The sequence below is a fragment of the Euprymna scolopes genome, chromosome 5, assembly GCF_053919585.1.
Source record: "Euprymna scolopes isolate OS-2025 chromosome 5, ASM5391958v1, whole genome shotgun sequence".
NCBI classification, from domain to species: Eukaryota; Metazoa; Mollusca; class Cephalopoda; order Sepiida; family Sepiolidae; genus Euprymna; species Euprymna scolopes.
In genome coordinates this window covers 2,643,978-2,666,603 of record NC_136486.1, presented here as the reverse complement: position 1 = coordinate 2,666,603, position 22,626 = coordinate 2,643,978, and the positions used below count along the sequence as shown (strand labels likewise).

The window sequence follows — 22,626 nt, the reverse complement described above, 5'->3', positions numbered from 1 at the left end:
TTCAGCTTTCCGTTTGGAAATGTAAGCAGACGACTTTAAAAAACATGGGAAGAAGAAAAAGAAATCTTTTTGTAATAACGCCCTCTAGTAAAAAGGTCTGCATTAGTTAAGGGGGATAACTCTATCCAGTTTTACATCGCTGCCTTTTTCTCTCTCTCACACATACACGTAACTATTTCTCGCGTACGTAACGAAAACAGACGGAGTTAATGAATGAATGTTACGAAAAAAGACTAACAAATTAATGCATGAATGTTACGAAAAGCGACAAACAAATTAATGAATGAATGTTACGAAAAAAGACTAACAAATTAATGCATGAATGTTACGAAAAAAGACAAACAAATTAATGCATGACTGTTACGAAAAGCGACAAACAAATTAATGCATGAATGTTACGAAAAAAGACAAACAAATTAATGCATGACTGTTACGAAAAGCGACAAACAAATTAATGCATGAATGTTACGAAAAAAGACTAACAAATTAATGCATGAATGTTACGAAAAAAGACAAACAAATTAATGCATGACTGTTACGAAAAGCGACAAACAAATTAATGCATGAATGTTACGAAAAAAGACTAACAAATTAATGCATGAATGTTACGAAAAAAGACAAACAAATTAATGAATGAATGTTACGAAAAAAGACAAATTAATGAAATGTCATAAAAATTCACAGAGGAACATAAGGTGAAAAGAGAAAGAAATGAATGTTACAAGAAAAGGCTGTCCCCTTTTCCTGTAAATAAGAATATTAGATAAGTGAAAATGAGATTAGGATAAGCCGAGACTCGAACCTTGTAAGCAAGGTTCAGAAATAGAATGTTAGAAATTGGAATGTTAACATTTCGCTATTGTTAAATTCCATATAAAAAATGTAAAAAGATTTAATTATTCATTCTTTTATGAAAACTGAATTAAAAAGGTCAGCTTAAAAGAATGAACAATACAAATTAAAAAAATAGATTAGTGAGAATTCTTTGTGTTTGGACAAACATGTTCTTAGCTACGTGAGTTGGTCACGTTTTGGAACCACACATCTGATGTCATAGCACAAAGGGAATTTCTCAATATAGGAGCTAGTTTTAGTCAGATCAAGGCAGTCGGGCAGTCAAGTTCAAACAGTCAGCAGAGTCGGTCAGAGAAGGGTCCCCTCAGATGCGAAGGGGTAGAAGGTTAATCATGTAGAACCAATGTGAATTCCTGACGTAAAATCATTCGACCGGTCGAATGAAATAAAGAACATCATCGATTTTTGTAACTGTTTGTCTTCGTGTCGTCATTCAACAATTGAAGGTAATGTGCTAATCATCTTAATATGAACTTTGTATAACCCCCTTCCAAGTAATGTGTCCCCCTCCGCCATCATAAGTAATGATGCACCTCTGACATAAAAGAACAGTATTACACATTCATTCAATAATGAATTCTCATCATCTCTCTATAAATACCTTGTCTCCCTCATCGTTAATATGAACTCAGCGTCACCTTTCAATATGGAAGCCCCTATGCAACATGAAGAGACTTAAAGTACTGACAGATAAACACAAAAAAACATGAATGAATGCTAATGAATGCTTATGAATGCTAATAAATAAACTACTGATAGGATATAATGAAAGACATATACGAAGCAAGAAATGTTAATAAATATAAAAATTACGGATAAAAATGAATAAAATTGTAATGAATATGTAAGTCAATGAAGAAAATCAAAGAAGTAAAGAACTGAATTGAAAGGAGGAAAGAAAATGAAACACTAACTATTAAGAAACAGTAACTATTAAGAAACACTAACTATTAAGAAACACTAACTATTAAGAAACAATTACAAAACAAAATAATGGAATGTTAACGAATGCTGAGAACAAATACAAGAACAATCTTTCACGAGAAACACCCGTCTGGCTGAAACTACTGCCAATAATTTTCCCTACTCTTTATCTGTGCCTAAATCCAAACGTAGATTCCATGAGCAAAGCTTCTTTCTTAAAACTGCACGCCAGTGGAACTCTCTGCCGCTTGCCTGTTTCCCACCTGACTACAACTTGGACGTCTTCAAGTCCAACATAAACAAACTCCTGACAAACCGCCCCCTTAAGTAAGACACTCTATCAAAACTCCCAATACTAATGATTACTACAATACTATCTCATTCATTACTGTACACGCAATAACCCTTATCCATGAGTGGCCTTCAAGCCTTGATAAGTGGTGACCCCCATGTAAAAATAAATAAATGCTAAGAAAGAAATATCCATGGAAATACTACAACAAAACATACGTTCTTCAAAAGAAAGAATCGCTTGTATTCGAAGAAATAATATTATCAACAATTTCCCCTCCCTCTAAAACGCAAATACATTGAACACAGTTAAAAGAAACTGCATGACTGCGGAACTCCACACTGTAGCGATGTTTTCAGGCTGACTAAAACATGGTTGTTTTCAAGTCCAATGTAAACAAGTTCTTGTTGAACCTTCCTTTTAAATAATCAGATGCTACCGATTTCCACCGCTGCCAATCAATACGCTGTTGTCTCACCAACCTTCTCCGGTGGCTCCCTTGTAAAATAGAAACGGACGATGAAAGAATCGAACAAACTAAAAATAAAATAAACAACTTTAACCCTAATTCTTATCCTAACCCTAACCCTAACCCTAACCCTAACCCTAAACCTTAACTCTAACCAGATTCCTGGTCCATCATGACTCGTTTTCTATAATTCAAAGCAATTATTTCGTTTTTGTCATCGATGCGATAAAAGAAGAAAATAAAAGCAATAGATGAGTAATTACGTTGTGGTCACTTTTTCCCCGGATACACGACGTGGGGGGTCTTAAACCAATTTAGTTTCTCTTACTGTAAAACCGCGTTCACATTTAGCTCTCACAGAACGCCCAGTGTGTAGAATAAAGAGAACCAGTTGAGTGGGAAGGGAAATTCATCTAGAACTATGCAAGCAGCATATATATATATATATATACTTAATTTACTCACATAAAATATGCGAAAGTATAGATTTATGCGTAAACTTTAAGTATTTACTTCAAAAGTGCTCAATACGTAGGTAGAGCTAGTTAGTAAGTTATAAAATGTATATGGCGATTAAGCTACACTGAATATTCCGCGTTTCATCCACTCTAGGATTCTTCAGGCTTATGCGCCTAAGCCTGAAGAATCCTAGAGTGGATGAAACGCGGAATATTCAGTATAGCTTAATCGCCATATACATTTTATAACTTACTATATATATATATATATATATATATATATATATATATATATATATATATATATATAAATTACTAACTATATATATATCCACGAAAATGTGGAGAAAAGAAAACAATATAAAAGATTATTAATCGTTTGATTGAGAACAAATCAATATATTTATTTAAAGTTAGATATGTTGATATATTTATATATTTTTACGAAAGTAATTAACCCATCATTATGAATTTTGTAAAGATGTGACTAGACAGAACAGCGTAATTATCGTTAGTGGTGAAAATTGGATACACTTTGATTATTTAAGGGGACGGCTCAACAAGAACTTGTTTACATTGGACTTTTCACAACGTTTCAGCCGATGAAACCTCCGACCTCTTTCAGGTTTATCTTGTCGAATTCGGGAATCTTTTTATCGATCTCAAGAATATGCGTGAGATTTCGAATGGTATCCTTTATTCAACCCACGGAGGTAGCATGCTATTTTTTTGTCAGTCATAACTGGTTGCAAAGACCCGTAGCGTAGTGGAGTGGATTCTCGGTAAAATTCAGTTGTAAAAATTGGACTCTTCTAGAGGTTGAAGGTTCAATCTTCAGTGCGAGCGATATTTGAAAATACAATTATGAATTACTTAATACTTTTACCCAGCGATGACTGACGGAACGAGAGCATGCTAATTCCGCGGAGGAAATAAAGGGTTCCGTTCGAAATTCCGTGCAGATTCCCGAGTTCGACAGAAAGATTTCTGAATTCGAGAAGATATACCTGAAGAAGTTCGGATGCTACATCGACCGAAACGTTGTGAAAATGACACTCAAGATGAGAATAATAGCCCGAAGATTCCACATAATACAAAAAAAATCATCAATCATCATCTCAAAAAACCAAAAAACAAAAAAAAACGTATTGACACTATTTTGTATTGCTGGTTTATAACCACTAAACAACAACAAACAATATTTGTCAAGTACCAATAAGACATATAAGCGTAGTTGGCATGTTAACTTGATGCTTAATAATCGGACTATATTTAATTTATATAGTTTTAAAAAGTCCACTAAAACAATCGAAAACTCGGTTTATTAAAGCATTCATTTAACTTACATTCTGATGTTTAATGTTTCGTTTTCTTTTCTTTTTTAGATGAGGATTGATAATGTGTTATATTTAGATTATTCGGACTATTGTTCTCATCTTGGGTGTTATTTTCAAAACGGTTACGCCGATGTAACCTTTGACTTTTTCTTCAGTTGTCCGTAATCACCCGTGACTCAACGGATAAAAGTGTTAAGTTTGGTCAGTTTTAAGTGAAAATCTTCTGGCGATTGATGGTTCAATCCTCAGTACGGGCAATACTAAAAATTCAATCACAAATTATTTAAAACTTCAGTCATGGTTAACGGAATTAAAGAGCAAGTTACCCCCATGGATTAAATAAAGGGTTCTGTTCCAAATTCCGTACAGATTCCCGAGCTCGACATAGATTCTCGAGTTCGACAAGACACACTTAAGGAAAGTCGAAATTTACATCGGCTGAAATGTTGTCAGTATAACATCCTAGAATAGAACAGTTTTCTAAATATAAATTTGGCGTTTGTTGGAATTTTGCAAACGATGATGAAAGTATCAAATCTACATAGAATGAAGAATCATTAAATGTTTTTCTCTTGTTTTATATTTTTCAGTTATTCTTTTCATCAGGAGAAAACGAAAGGGAGACTGGTTGAAACTGTTAAACACTCTTAGCAAAACATCAACTTCCGGAATGTAAAAACTTCGAAAAAAGAGGCAGCCATCTTTTCTTTTTTCTTTATTTCTTTTTATTTTTATTAATTTAACCCTTTGTATTCGCACAGCTTAAAGTGTTAATGCCCGTATATGACCGACAATAAACTGATTAGTCCCTTTACAGGGTCTTGTGATCCTAAAACCACGACAACCATATCCGGTATGACAAACCTAGACAGGGATAAACGAATCAAATTAAATGTTGGTGGAATAATATTTGAAACTTTAGCCAGCACGTTATCACGCCAACCAGGGACAAGGCTCGCGCAGCTAGCGCACCTCCAAGAATTGGACGAGGCATGGAGCGTGCAGAACCAGGAGTATTTCTTTGACAGACATCCGGGCGTTTTCATCGCCATCTTACATTTCTATCGGACTGAACAATTACACGCAGACCACAATATATGCGGAAATGTCATCAATGCCGTAAGTAAAATATGTCTTTTTTTGTGAAGAGGGGGGGTATTTAGATTTTTACAACTGTATGTGATACTAAAAGTATGTATTGTTTTTATCGATGAGCAATCAGCAAAAATAAAAGTAATTTTATGCATTATTGTATTCTTTTCATTTTCGCCATGTGGTGTAATCGTGGTCATCTCGTCTAGTGGTCAGCGATTGTTTCATCAAGACAGCGGTTCCCAGACATTTGGCATTCACGGCCGTTTACCTAAAAGTTTGAAACTCATACGAATGAATATTTTTTTGCGTTTCCTTCCTTGTCGTTCACAAAAAATAATAACAAAATAAGCTGCTCATAGTAAGCCCTGCGTATTTAGCTTTGAAATGCCATGGCATAAAGATGGTCATTTTCCCTTTTCTTATCAATCTGACGAAAGTTTTATTAAACTTTTAAAAATAATAGGCGGAAGTTTCTCGAGAGCTCTTTCGGTTATCATCTCGTCAGGAGAAAATCGATAGCAAACAAAATAATATTGTGTCGAAAAATAAAGAGTTCTAATGGGGAACTTATTAAATGTGCCAAAAGTACGGGGTTACTAAAATAAATTTATTAAAGTTTAAAAACGATTAAAATATTGGCACAACGAGGGAGGGGGGGGGGAGCGGGAGAAAAGATTCAAAGTTCCCCAAAGAGAAACAATGCGTTTGATGTTTCTTTTTGCCGGCACAAAGAAGGTTGACGCACCGCGATAGAGACAGACTCCAAAATCTTTAAATGTTTTTTGGAGTCCGCTCTATGTAGCACCTCGAACCAATCTATTTTATATCTATCGGGACAGCACGGGTTGTCAACCAAATGCTGGCCAATAGCAGAGTCCAAGGCTGCAGAAGGAGGGAGACCACCAGACCCCATCCTCCCTTGTTTGATCTTCAATGGAACATGCTGGTTTACACGAGTCAAAAGGTGCAAGGATGTTCGCCCAACATAACCAGCATCGCACTGACATTTGAATTGATATACAATATTACTACTTTGGATGTAAGGCAAACTATCCTTGCGGAAAGACGGAAAAGCAGGTCTCGTAGTATATACCAAACGCAAGGACACCTTACATCCAAAATAGTAATATTGTATATCAATTCAAATATAAGAAACAATAAAATTGAAAAGTGAAGTCACAAAAGTATATATTGGTAAATATAGAATGGTTCATTTATTTAATAAACGTATACAAACATTTAGTTGGGGGACTCTTTATGCCAAGACATTTCGAAGCCTAATGCTTCTAATCAGAGAAGAGTAGAGAAGATGCTAAGTAACATAATTGGGATGCGACGCCTAGCGTGGGATTCATCAGGAACGAAATAAATAAATGGAAATATTGATGTTTTTTTGTTTTTTTTTACACAATAGTCACCACTTATCAAGGCCCGGAAGCCACTCAGGGATAAGGGTTATTGCAAGTACATTACGTTAGTGTGGAGATTTGATGAAATGTTTACTTAAGGGGGCGGTTCATTAAGAATTTGTTAATGTTGGACTTGAAGGCATCCAAGTTGTAGTCAGGTGGGAAGCAGGCAGACGGAACAGAGTTCCACGGGCGTGCAGTTCTAAGAAAGTGTTGGTTGGGGAATTTAAATCGAATTCTAAGATAAAGGAAAAGCGTATTATATAAGGTAAATGTGTATAGAGTTTCTATCATAGTGTTAAATATTGTAGGTAGTTTATGTTTTAAGACTCAATGGGAGGTATATCGGTGGATGGGTGGTGATCCTATTTTATCACCATTTATTAAATAAATGAATCATTCTATATTCGCCAATATATTGTTTTTGTGTCTTCATTTTCCAATCTTATTTTTTCATATATATATATATATATATATATATATATATATATATATATATATATATATATATATATATAATAAAATAAAGATTACAATTAAATTTACCAAAATAATCCAAGATGGTAAAATTAAAGTATAATATAATATGAATATTAAAGAATTAATATTTATAAAGTTATCTCAGCCAGATGTAAAAGCTCGATAAAACCAAATAGGAGAAAGAGCTTATAATACGAGTAAACAGTAAATAAAACATGTTAAAAAACACTTTGAAAAAAGAGTTAAAAACATGTTTAATCTGAAAAGGAAACACTTGATAAGTGGATAGTCCTTAATCCACGGAGTTTCGAAGAAATACTTTCCTTCTCATCAGAGGGTAGGAATTAGGAAAATGCAGGATCGGATTTTGCATACAAAAGTATTTGATGAAACAACAAGTAAGTCAAAATCTTACTTGAAAACAAAAAAAGTGAAGCAGAGTGAATATGGTGAAGAAAAAGGTGATTACACATGAAGGGATAGTCTGGTGGAAGATAAATAATTCAGTGACGGTAAAATTCAAATATATAACTTCAAGAAAGTTAATTGAATTTCCATTTGAACAAGTAAAATACAAGGAAATCCCGTAATTGGAAGATGGTCCAAAATAATCCAAAGGCAGAAATTTATTAACATGTTTTATTAACTGTTTGCTCGTATATATATATATATATATATATATATATATATATATATATATATATATATATATATATATATAAAGTTTCGTGGTTCAATTTTAAATTCTGAAAAAAACAACATATATTCTTCGATTTAAGAATTTATTACTTGACAAAAGGAATATATAGAAGGGGTTATTTTAATTTCCTTAATCCATGGATTTTCAACAATGGCTCATATCATCAGAGGAAATGAAATGCAGTTAGCAAAATGTTCAGCTGCAAATGGACGCTATTTTGCTTTTCAGCACAATTATTGAAATTAGTTTGTTGAGTGGTTGTGGATAATATTATATATATATATATATATATATATATATATATATATATATATATATATATTCCTTTTGTCAAGCAATAAATTCTGAAATCGAATATATGTTGATTTTTCAGAATTTAAAATTAAACCACGAAACATATATTGCTCTATTCTTAAATATTGAGCTTTTCCTTTTTGGCTAGGATCTCCTTGAAAGTATTACTTCAAGTAATATCTATCAGGATTTTTCATCTGAATTCTATCAGTGTCTTATCTCGCTTATATATATATATATATATATATATATATATATATATATATATATATATATATATATATACAGAGAGAGAGAGAGAGAGAGGGGGAGAGATAGAGAGAGAGAGAGAGAGAGAGATTTACATGTAATATACTGAGTTCGTCTTATTCAGTAAATTTTCATGTACCAATATAAACAAATTTTTTTAAATGACTTAGGGTTTTCTGTGAAAACTTCTCATGACTCTGTTCTTAAATAAGGAAACGAAAATTAGGCGATATATTAATATTTAAATGGGCTTTTCCGTATCTATAACAACGGTAAATGTTTCTCACATGCTTTTCCCATTAAGGGAATTTTTCTTTTTTTTCTTTCTCTTCAAAAAATGCTCTATTGTCAAAAGTGTGTTTATTCATAAAGTCTGAAGAAATGCTGGTTTTGGAAATTTTCAAACGATATAATGCTTGAAATTGTTCGATTGGACATGGAAACAATTGTAACGTAAAATGAAATACACTTTTTGCTGCCATCAACACCCTTTTTGAAGTCTTGATTTTGCTTTCACAGTATATATATATATATATATATTTAAGAAGCACCTGTAGAAGTTCGGTGGTTATATCGGTCGAAACGTTGTGAGAATAACCTTCAAGATAAATAATCGAAATTATATAACTTTCAATATGTCCCCTCCCTCAAATAAAAGAAACACTAATCTCCAATTATTCAGCACCCGCATAACCTGGATTTTTCACGGGAATGATATCCTCACGTAGGGCTTGCTATTAGCAGCTTTTAAAAAATTATTTTCTGTGAACGAAAGGGAAAGAAAATTTTTAAAAAATTAATTCTGTAATTTTTTTATTACCACATTGTCCCAACGTGAATTCACAAAAACAAAAAGAACACGAATGTCTTACAAAAAAGATGAAAAACGCTATTCAACATCCGGGTTTTTCACTGGAACGATGTATAATCCATTTTCATTTTTGTTCCCAATTTCGAAATAATCTCTCTAACGTTTCCTCTCGGTGCAATTTCATGTTTGTTAATTTTATTGCGTCCTAATCTTTTACATCCCACTTATGTTTAATCAGCTTTCAATTTCTTGATCCCAATTTTAAAACGAACATTCTTTAAGCTCTTCTGGAGCCATTTAACCTGAAAAGGATTTTTATTTGACAGATGTTTAATCAGCTTTTAATTCCTTATATGGTTGCACATCGACGTGTATCTATGCGTACATCTATTCCTGTATGTGTGTATGTGTGTATATGTGTGTATGTGTGTGCGTGTGACTATAATCAATTGATAAATGCAGAGATAAATAACTCATAAACAATGGTCGACTGGTTTAATTTCCTTCATCAGCAGCTCCTTCTGATTCTACCGATAAAGTCGACTTGTCATTTCAGAGCCAGGTCCTTGCAGATAGCACTGATTAATAAACAATCGATAAAAAAAGCAAATCTACTTCCAAGATAAAAACGTCTCGTTAGTCTGTTTATTTCTTTGCAGATAATGATTAATGACCGCTGTGCATTTTGCGGTCTCTCCCAGTTCTCGCGTGTTACGATATCATCCGCGTGATTTGGTCGTTAGCACAAGCTGTAAGAAAGGGTGCAGCGTTATATTATCGTCACAGGAAATTAAAAAAAAAAAAGAATGGGAAGCATCACCGTTAAAATAATCGCCCTGTGATTGTTTGTATTGTTCTTTTCTATAAATATCCTCCCTTATTAATGACAGCTACCTGGTGATCAATGGTTCAATCCTCAGTACAGGCAGTACTAAAAGTACAATTACGAATTACTTAATACTTTTACCGAATCATGGTTGACAGAATGAGAGCAACCTACCCCTGTATATAAAATATTAAATTCTATTTAAAATTTTTTACAGATTTCCGAACCCAACAGGACGCACCCGAAGAAGTTCGAAGGTTACATCGGCAGAAACGATGTGAAAACATCTTTCAAGATGAGAATAATAGTTTGAATAATCGAAATAATATAACTTTCGATTAGTCCTTAGGGATTTTCCCCTCTGCCTCAAAATCAACAGGTTTAGACCATTCTTGAAATGGCCTTTTCCCTCTTGATTGCGGTATGAAGCTTATCCTATACAGTTCTAGGAGATCCACTCTCCCAGGCTCTTTAAGAAGAAATTAGTTTATTGTTAATAGCCTGATGCGCCTCTACTGGAGAATGCCGACGAAGCTGCCCAGGCAGCTTGTAGAGTAAGAGTGTTCCCTCTCGGAAGCGCTGACTTTTCAATCTCACTTTCCGACCTTTGTAGAACTTTTCTCACTGTTGGGGGAAATAAATACTTTATATAGAGGCACCATATTCTCTTTTGATAATACTATTCCGTACCATATTCTCTTTCGATGATTCCGTACAGTTTAAACGATGCTAATCCCCTCTATCATGCTAGAAAACTACTCACATCTGAGAGTATCCTGTATCTCTACAAAGCCACCGTTTGCCCATGCATGGAGTATTGTTGCCACATTTTGGCTGGTGCATCTACCACTAGTCTCTCCCTCTTGGAGAGGGTCCAAAACGTATCTCTAATCTAATAGGTCTCTACCTTGTCAACTAATCTCCAAACCCTGTCCCATCACCACGATGTTGCATCCTTGTGCTTATTTTACAAGTATTTTAATGGAATATGCTCTGATGAAGTCATTACATTTGTGCTCCCTCGATGTACATATTCCCGATAAACCTGATTAGCAGCACAATCACACCCCTTCACTGCTGAGATCTCTAAATGCTAAAAAGCTATCTACTCTAATAGCTTCTTCCATAGAACAGCTAGACTTTGGAATTCCTTTCCTACTTCCTGCTTCCCTGATTGTACTGATATGTAGAAGTTTAGATGTAACGTAGACCAACATCTTGTTAATCTTTCTTAGCTATGTATCCCAAATAGTAGCTCTTGGGTTTAAGTAATGATATGACTTCTGGGGAGTGAACGTGAGTAAAAAAAAAATAATTTAAATCTCAATCTTATATTTACTAGAAAACAATACAAACGAAATTATTTACAAAATAATAAAACACGTTTCAATTTTAATTTTAGGTGTAACGACGTAACGGAATTCAACTTATCCTTTGTGATTGATAATAAAGTATGGAAAGAAATCGTTGATTTTCTTTTCTTTTCTTTTTGTTAGGATTCATTAACTAATTTATAATGTATAAAGATTGAGGACATGTGTTGCATAATGAGTAATTTTATGAGAATGATACGATGGCTTATGTAGATGTAGAACAGTTGAGGTAGCAGGTTCAGTTCACAGGAAAACAGAGCCGCTGAGACATATGTAACAGCATCGGCAAGACACATATGTAAATGACCAAATCGTGGCGTGAGGTGACGTCACAGCGGAGGAAGAGAAGAAAAAAGTGGATAGAAAAACAAAACCATGTGTGAGTGCAAGAATAACTTTTAAAATAAGATGCAATCCGAACTGTGAACAAAACACGGGTTAGACGACCATGTGCCATCGGGCGAGCTCCAGACATCGCAGTGGAAAGAAAACAGATGTTTGAAAAAACCCTGTGGCGGCGAATGGACTTGAACAGACATGGTGTACATGGAGGAGAAAAAGCATATGTTTTCTGTTAACCACATGTGAACGAAGAGACGAAGACAGGGCTGTAGCCCTTGATATATCCAAGGCCTTTGACAAAATTTGGCATCAAGAGCTGTTCATGAAAATCAAATCATATGGTATAACTGGACGAATACTAAATTTAATTAGATCCTTTTTAAATAATAAGACAATCCAGGCTGTTATTGATGGGCATTCATCCAAGCAGCATAACAATAATACGGGAGTACCTCAGGGGATGTGAGATGGCATTATGTGACTCTCACTTGAAACCACACCAAAGACCATAACCACGGCCGGAAACTTTGTTTTCATCACCCTGCTCACGTCCCTGTTATTTGTGAAAATCTAACGATGCATTCTGAGGGTGCTGGCAATGGTCCTGTTGTCATAACTTGGATCCTCGCGATACGACATTGAAACACAGAATCGGGCTGGGTTGAGCGGATTTCCAAAAACATAGCATCATTCTAAAATAAAAAGAGTGTCGATAACTGTTAAAGTAAAAGTTTATTTAATTTATGTCCCCCAGTAGTTTTATATGGCCTTGATTGTATCACATGAACTAAACGACTAACTAATCGAATTGAGGGTTTCAAAATCACGTCATGCATTACATTACGTGACATCGCCTGATCGAGAAAAACAAAATATCCACTCTCCCTAAAACTACTTCCCCATCCATCTATTTGATAAAATCAAAAGTAAAACCCTTAAACTTTTTAGCCATGTAAAACGATCAACAACTGGCTAGTTTAAGGCCAGTGGTTGATCGTTTGACATGGCCAACGTTACTTTGAAGAAAGAAAAGCAGAGGAAAGCCAAGGAGAAGGTGGAGAGAACATGTTTTTGATTGGACATCTCTCAGCAGTTGAGTGCCCATCAACCAACTTTCCTGGATCGGAAAGAATGGCGAAAAATAAGTCACGTGGGTTCGCAATGTGCAACAAGCGGAAGATGCGACTCATGATGTTCACATATAAAAACAATAAAAGGATACAATTTATAGGGCATACATCGAAGAATTAAGAAACATTTCTTCTATCTGGTTGATCTTGCGTTGTCGGATCCTTTGAAAAAAAAACCTGCAATATGAAGATTTTTACAGCAGAAACCTTTCTTGTATTAACAGCCTTTATTTTCTGATGATTACCCATTGAAAAAGATACGTTTGTCTTCAGTTCTAAATCTTAATCATCAACCCCTCTTTGCCAACTCATCGTTACAGACTGACTTAACTTCCTAAAATTCATTACGTTATCAACTCCACGTAACCAAGGAACAAATCGGATGATCTACTTTCGTCACGTATTTTCTTTATGTTTCAACATCGGTAGTGAACTATAAGAATGTCATTTCATCCATTAAGTTACATTCTTGAAAAAGTATTTAATGTAAATATTTCTTTTTAAATATAACTTTTCGAGTCGATAACATTTTTCTATCTAAACAATAACAATTATCATTGTCAATGATCAGAAAGAGTAGCCGGTATTTTCCGCGAAGGTAATAACATAATAACTATCAATATGTCAGGATGACATATTGATAGTGTTAATCTATATACTTGAAGGAATATTTCCTAAGATATATGACTTGAATGTCTACAAGACTCTATCTTCGAGTGTCTAAGGTCTCTCTCTACACGACAATCTGGCATGAAAATGCTTTTCCCTACAGATCATCATCATCATCATCATCATCATCATCATCATCATCATCATCATCATCATCATCATCATCATCATTCAGTCCGTCAGTCTTGACGATGACTAGTTGGGGCCTCAGTGCTTTATCCCTCGGTGTTGGGGTAGTCTCACTCCATCACCACATGATTTTCCACCTTAGCTCCAAACTTGCTTGCGCAGTTTAGGTGCAGTATCTGTTGCGCATCAGACAGACACCCTGTGAACCTCCAATGCTCATCTCCAAGGAAACCTGCAAGGCAGCAATAGAATTTGAAGTCAGAGTTCCCATCTCTTAGCCTTTTGCTGTGATAAGGCCCACAAGGCAGTGGTGTTTGATTTTGGGGCTGGTTCCCCTAGTCTTCGCCCAACCAAGCGCACCCATAAGACAGTGGGTAGGGGTGGTAGTGTGTCAGAGCATGTCCACACATGGGCCATAACCCACTACCTCTAGGGTCCCCTACTACTCCGAGATCTCCTTCAAGTTTAGCTTGGGTCCGCAAGGTACCCAGTTACCATATGTGACCAACGTGGAGGCACTGTAGGAGTCTTGATGATGGAGATAAACCCTAACTAAATATTCAAAATCACATAGTATTCGCGGTCCAAATAAGATCTTCTGATATGGCTAGCAAACAATGGCTTTTACGAGGAATGCTGCATCTTCTCCAAGTGATGTTACCTCAAGTAACCGCACGAAACTTGATACTCCACCAGAGAAAATTAATGCCAGTAAGACCAAAAGATAAACTATAAAATATTTAGATGGTCAATCGGGGAAAGAAAATTTATGTTCTTAACTTCTTTACTAATTGAGTGTTACAGAGGTAAATAAATTTAATGAAATATCTTTGTATTTCACATAGAAATCAGGTATTAGCTCCAGGAAGGGGTCTCTTAATTTCTGAGAACTTCGACTGAAGTAAAGTAAAAAAAAAAGAAAAATAAATATTTATCAATAATAATACATAGACTTTGTAGACGTATAGAAACGTTTACAAATAACATTTGTAAACGTTTCTATTGGTGAGGAGGATGTTGTAGTTTGCTTTTAAGCATTGCACATAGTGTGAAAGGAGTTTTGTTTGAAGGCTATATCAATGCGGTTCGTAGGAAACACTGTGGACACGAGTTAGCATATAAATGAGTAATGACAATATTAGAGGACATTTTCAATAATTTTCAGTTATAATACGTGTTACCAACATAATGTGTCGTATAAAGTGGTAGGTATTAATGTCCCTAATATTTATCTGTTTTATTTATTTATTTATTTATTTATTATTTCCGGAAGCCAGTGTTGCAGACTGGCTGTCATATTAATTTCCAGGATACAAGTTGTGATGAATATTAAGTATCTCTATAGGTTTGTTGGTTTTAAAACCAATTCCGTATTGATTGCAAAACTAACCCCATCTTTGATGTAAGAAGAGAAAAACAAAGTATACCTTTTTTGTCTGTTATGCTCAAGCTTTAAATAACATTTCACGAATTGTGTAACGCTTAAGTTTTAAATACCATTTCACGAATTGTGTAACGCTTAAGTTTTAAATAACATTTCACGAATTGTGTAACGCTTAAGTTTTAAATAACATTTCACGAATTGTGTAACGCTTAAGTTTTAAATACCATTTCACGAATTGTGTAACGCTTAAGTTTTAAATAACATTTCACGAATTGTGTAATGCTTAAGTTTTAAATACTATTTCACGAATTTTGTAACGCTTAAGTTTTAAATATTATTTCCGTTGGCCTGTCACAACTAAGTACATACTTAGTTTAGCTTTAATTAGCCCGAAAACACATTTGCCTAACTCTCCTCACGCCAAATACACAAATATTGGCTGAATACTATCGATTGTAAATAAGTAATTAGTATTTTCTTTGTACCGGATATTAAAAGTCATATTCAATGAACATCGTCATACAGCATGGTGTCACGTGATAAGTTGAAAAAAAAATCGTTTTATACTCAGTTGAAGCATATCACGTAACGCCGTATTTGTTAAGTAAATTATACTGACGATAATTGAGTTATAAATACGAGCATTTTTTTAAATTACTACGAGTATTCCAACAAACAAGAAATTTGGAATGGTGCATGGATGCTAATTGACCGCTTTATTCTCAATTCACTAAATAGGGCTCAACTTTAATCTTCTTCAAATGGGATTATAACTATATATATACTGGGTGTTTACATTTAAATGGTTTATAGGATGTCTCTCTTGTGATTTCTTTGTCTTACTGAATTCTAAGACGAGAATAATCAAGTTTGGAGGAGTAGTAATTGTCTGTATTTTTATCCAGCTTCGTGCTGTCACGTGATGTAACATCATTTGAAGAAGCTAAAGCATTCATCGTAAAAGCCAGGGTGCGTTATCTATGCAGAAAAGAGCTTATTTGGGCTGCAAATACTTTGTAATTTGGAATATTTAGTCAGGATTTACATGTAGGTAAAAGTACCCTTATGTCAGGTTGACCTAACAAGCCCTTGTACAGAGAGGCATTAGACACTCAAAGATAATGTCTAGTAGATTTAAGCTTCTCTCGTTATGGAATCTATCGTGCGTTTACAATATGAGTAGTGCTTTGTTAAAATACTATTGTACTTGCTCCATCCAAAATGATGGAAACAAATTATGCTCCGCCTATAATTACACTCATATATATATACATATATGTATATATATAATTTTTTACTATAATAATTAAATACCTACAGACACTAGTGTCTCATCCTTTCGGGAATCTTCAGCACAGGGTGTCACGATTAACAGCAGTCGAACGATTCGAACTCGGCAACACGAGATATCTCTGGGTCGATTAGCAAAGACCGTATCCCTTCGACTACCATTAACTGCGTGAAATAGCGTTGAATTTAAACATTTTAATTTTAAATGTTTTTTACGTCAGTCAGACAGTGATCTAAGCGTTATACGATGATCTACGCATAAGAGCTAAATTTAACCGACTTTAATTCAACTGAAAGTGCTCAACGATAAGAAACGAATTTCTTAAAGGGGCTGTCATAATTATTTTTTTACTATAATAATTAAATACCTACAGACACTTTAAAGATTTTAAATACCTACAGACACTTTAAAGATAAAACGAATAAATTGATAAACCGATAATTGGTAGGTTGAAAATGTCATATGTATAATACATAAATTATGAAGCTATAATATAAATCAGAATTATTGTAATAATCTTTCATTTATTTTCTATGTATGTGCTAAAAAGCAAAATTATGTCTATCCATAATAAATATTTTGCTAAAGACATTCTTCTGACGTGATCAGTCTTATATCGAAAATCCATGGATTAAGGAAAGAACTTTAAATGTTATATATGTTGGGGACAGGACGGTCTGCAGTGCGATAGACGATCCCGTCCCCATGTGTATATAATGGTGAATGTATTCAATGGTAGAGGAATCGAAAAGACAAAAGGTCGCATAATGAAGACGAAAATATACCGTTATATATCAACGAAACAAATGCACTTTATTTGCATAAATATACAGGAAAGAGTGATAGGAAGTGATAGGAAGAATAAGAGTTCATTGAGAGATGAGTAACGTTACTTGCGGTTGACTGGCTAGTCAGGAACGCGGTGGTGGCTCATGGCCCCACCGGAGCGGTGTTTGTCACATCTTGACTGGTCGAGCGTTCAGCAGAAAAGAGGGTGAAATATGAGAAACAGGAAGTGACGTAGCTAGGTCGCTCTTCTGAGTTAAAGGGCGACAATCGAGTAAGGCTGAGAGTTTTCAACTCCCACAGATATTCCTTGTTTAAATGATAAATTTTTGTTTTGAAAATTCTAGTTTTTACTGCAAAAATTAAATATAAAAGCTACAATTTATACATATCGATAATCACAGAATTGTATCAATAGTTTATTTTTCATTTATAACTTATTATAATTATTGCTGGTACTCCCGAGAAGTTTTCACACAGGCAATCATGAAAGATTTCTCTCTGCCAACAGCTTGTGGTGTTCCTTAGAGTATTACTCTTCGCCTCCTTCAGTAACTTTTGGTAATAAATTTGCGTTATCCAACAGCCGTTTACCATTGATTTCTCGTTGGCCATGAGCATTGGCCTCCGTTATAATTTGTGTGGCAATACGCCTTCCCAATGTCCCAGTTATCTTCGAACATATTCAGTGGAGGTTTAGTCAGTGCGTTCTCGCCTCGCTCTTTCGTATCTCCTGGACTTTTTATGACTATTTTGTGTGATTCCAGTTGAGGCCAACACTACATTTTTTTCCGGGTGAGTGTATTTACTATTATATGGTTTCAGTTTTTTATTTATGTGTTGTTCTATTATTTCTTTGGCTTTATTTCTTTTGCCGTTTCAGGGGTCGATTCTTGGACTATTATTATTCCTAATATTCATAAATAACCTTCTTTGATAAAATTGTTTCTGAGATGGGTATATTTGTTGATGACACCACGCTCTATAACATACACAAGGGGGAAACGAATGAACACATATCTAAAGCAATAGCAGAAAGAAAAAACTAAATAAAAATACTTCTTAGAATTTTTAAATGAAAGGGCGAGTACGACTTACTCAAGATCGTAAACATGTCAGCACTGAAATTCGTGGCACGCACATGGTTATTTATAAGGTGCTCATAAATTGAAAAATCATAGTATTACTCAGAACATCCGAGGGGGAACATTTTGTATAACGAATCTTTGATGGTACATGTTTCATTTAAAAATTCTAGAATTTATTTTTATTAAGTCTTTGAGACTTTCTCTTTGCAAAAAGAAAATCTTTTAGAACTTAATTTAGTTTACTTTTCGCTTTTTCCCCCTCCGCCATATTCATGACTTTTTTTTTAATCGTATTTTCCTCGAGCGAGGAACGAACCCTAGTTAGCTAACCTTTATTTCATTTTTTATTTTTTAATAACCATGTTGATCGGTCTGTATTTAGCCATTATTAAATTCTGTCCCCCCCCCTAAAATGTTTTTCAAATATATATATATATATATATATATATATATATATATATATATATATATATATATATAAACAATCAATACAGCAGAAAATAAATGTTTACCCAATATAATGAGAGGTAAACATCAATTTAATATAAATATTAGTATTTATATATTAATGAATTAAACCCAACTAAATAAAAAAGCTCAATAGAGACGCAAGAGAAAGTAGAGCTTATTATAGGGGAAAATAAAATTATTTAAAACTGTGAATTAAAATTTACATTTAAGTTGATTATTCGACAGAATACTCCAAAACAATTTTTTTAAATTCCTTATTCCGCGCAGTTTCAAAGAATGACACGCTTGCTATTTTTCTAATTACAGGATAATAAGAAATTCCTGATCTACATCAATGACCTCCCTAAATACATACTTAAATCATTCGTTGACATCTATGCTGATGACACGACCATCTACGGATCACATCAAAGGCTGTAAATGACAAAGTTCTCTCTGATTATCTCTCCTCTGATCTCGAGCGCGTGGTTCAGTGGGGGAAGACGTGACTGGTTACCTTTAATGCATTTAAAACCAAACTCCTGTCTTTACATCATAAACGCTATGATCCCCATCTGGCATCAATTGAAATGGATGGCTCTCGTCTAGGAGAAGCCCCGTGTTTTGACAACCTTCTGGATTTGTTCTTTACTCCTGATCCTAAATGGAACACGTACATCAAATCTGTTGCCAAGGTCGTTGGAAAGATGGTGGGATCCTTCTACCGCTCCAGAATATATCTCACTACTGATGCAATTCTCTATCTATATAAAAGCCAATTACGTCCAAGGATGGAGTACTGCTGCCACATCTGGGCAGGAGCTGCTAAAAACAGCCTATCCTGCCTTGATAGAGTACAAAATAGACTTCGTGGCTTAGTGGGGGATGCCCTTTTCTCTAGCCTGCAACCTCTCTCCCACAGAAGAGACATTGCGAGCCTATCCTTGTTTTATCGTTATTTCCATGGCAGATGCTCTGTCTGAACTCCAATCTCTGGTCCCTCCTCGCCAATCTTTCACGAGAAACACCCGTCTAACTGAATCCACTGTGAAAATTTTCCCCTACTCTTTATCTGTGCCTAAATCAAAACGTGGATTCCATGAACAAAACTTCTTTCTTAGAACTGCACCTGCTTCCCACCTGACTACAACCTGGATGTCTTCAAGTCCAACGTAAACAAATTCCTAATGAACCGCCCCCTTAAGTAAACACTTCATCAAATCTCCACACTAACGTACTGTACTTGCAATAACCCCTATCCCTGAGTGGCTTCCGGGCCTTAATAAGTGGTGACCACCGTGTAAAAAAAAAATTAGCAAACTTTGAAAATTATTTTTGGAATATTCTGTCGAATAATAAATGTAATTACAGTTTTAAATTATTTTTATATTTTATCCTATATATATATATATATATATATATATATATATATATATATATATATATATATATATATATATATATAAACAATCAATACAGCAGAAAATAAATGTTTACCCAATATAATGAGAGGTAAACATCAATTTAATATAAATATTAGTATTTATATATTAATGAATTAAACCCAACTAAATAAAAAAGCTCAATAGAGACGCAAGAGAAAGTAGAGCTTATTATAGGGGAAAATAAAATTATTTAAAACTGTGAATTAAAATTTACATTTAAGTTGATTATTCGACAGAATACTCCAAAACAATTTTTTTAAATTCCTTATTCCGCGCAGTTTCAAAGAATGACACGCTTGCTATTTTTCTAATTACAGGATAATAAGAAATTCCTGATCTACATCAATGACCTCCCTAAATACATACTTAAATCATTCGTTGACATCTATGCTGATGACACGACCATCTACGGATCACATCAAAGGCTGTAAATGACAAAGTTCTCTCTGATTATCTCTCCTCTGATCTCGAGCGCGTGGTTCAGTGGGGGAAGACGTGACTGGTTACCTTTAATGCATTTAAAACCAAACTCCTGTCTTTACATCATAAACGCTATGATCCCCATCTGGCATCAATTGAAATGGATGGCTCTCGTCTAGGAGAAGCCCCGTGTTTTGACAACCTTCTGGATTTGTTCTTTACTCCTGATCCTAAATGGAACACGTACATCAAATCTGTTGCCAAGGTCGTTGGAAAGATGGTGGGATCCTTCTACCGCTCCAGAATATATCTCACTACTGATGCAATTCTCTATCTATATAAAAGCCAATTACGTCCAAGGATGGAGTACTGCTGCCACATCTGGGCAGGAGCTGCTAAAAACAGCCTATCCTGCCTTGATAGAGTACAAAATAGACTTCGTGGCTTAGTGGGGGATGCCCTTTTCTCTAGCCTGCAACCTCTCTCCCACAGAAGAGACATTGCGAGCCTATCCTTGTTTTATCGTTATTTCCATGGCAGATGCTCTGTCTGAACTCCAATCTCTGGTCCCTCCTCGCCAATCTTTCACGAGAAACACCCGTCTAACTGAATCCACTGTGAAAATTTTCCCCTACTCTTTATCTGTGCCTAAATCAAAACGTGGATTCCATGAACAAAACTTCTTTCTTAGAACTGCACCTGCTTCCCACCTGACTACAACCTGGATGTCTTCAAGTCCAACGTAAACAAATTCCTAATGAACCGCCCCCTTAAGTAAACACTTCATCAAATCTCCACACTAACGTACTGTACTTGCAATAACCCCTATCCCTGAGTGGCTTCCGGGCCTTAATAAGTGGTGACCACCGTGTAAAAAAAAAATTAGCAAACTTTGAAAATTATTTTTGGAATATTCTGTCGAATAATAAATGTAATTACAGTTTTAAATTATTTTTATATTTTATCCTATATATATATATATATATATATATATATATATATATATATATATATATATATTAAGTAATGTGATTTATAATTTAAAAATTTAAAAAAAAATTTAAAATTTAAAAATCAAATTTTAATCAAATTAAAAATCAGTTTCATAAGAAGGAACAACAACAAAATCAATTATCTGTACGATCGTTTCGGAAATCCGTGCTTTTTATTGTGGTATACATGAAGTTAAGTAGAACAATTATATATAGTTTTTTTGGTAAGCATGGTCTCCTCATCAGCAAATTTAGGAGGATTTTTATTGAATTTAAAAGACACCATAAATAAACCTAGCATTAAAAGTAAGGCAGATGAATCTTTTAGTTTTTATAAATGTATTTATACTTGTAATTAAGCTGGTTATAAAGGTGTCTTTACGGGGTATGGGGATGCATTTAGTTGATAATTGCAAGTCCTTCTTATGAAACATATCTACAATTACGTATATAAACTCAACCTGTTATAGGGAGCTAATAATTTAAAGGAGATTAGAACAATAGTCTAAAGAGCTAAGTGTATTTTAATGTAACAGTGAAATTACTAGTTTAATTAAAATACAGGAAATAGAAAGTGCTCGTTGTAATTTAGATATATAATAAGCTCGATAGTTAAATGTCCTAGAGCTAATTCAATATTAAGTAATGTGATTAATAATTTAAAAATTTAAAAAAACATTTTAAAATTTAAAAATCAAATTTTAATCAAATTAAAAATCAGTTTCATAAGAAGGAACAACAACAAAATCAATTATCTGTACGATCGTTTCGGAAATCCGTGCTTTTTATTGTGGTATACATGAAGTTATGTAGAACAATTATATATAGTTTTTTTGGTAAGCATGGTCTCCTCCTCAGCAAATTTAGGAGGATTTTTATTGAATTTAAAAGACACCATAAATAAACCTAGCATTAAAAGTAAGGCAGA

General features: G+C 34.3%; 1 protein-coding gene across 1 annotated transcript in view; it reads left to right on the top strand.

The window, feature by feature from the left end:
* Positions 1-4,959: 4,959 nt before the first annotated feature.
* The window catches only part of LOC145277076 (potassium voltage-gated channel protein Shaw-like), a 147,892-nt gene continuing 130,225 nt past the window's right edge, over positions 4,960-22,626 (top strand). Inside the window, exon 1 of the mRNA XM_080128740.1 lies at positions 4,960-5,454. Coding sequence (XP_079984866.1) covers positions 5,119-5,454 — 336 coding nt within the window. The 5' untranslated portion in view covers positions 4,960-5,118. The remainder of the gene's footprint in view (positions 5,455-22,626) is intronic.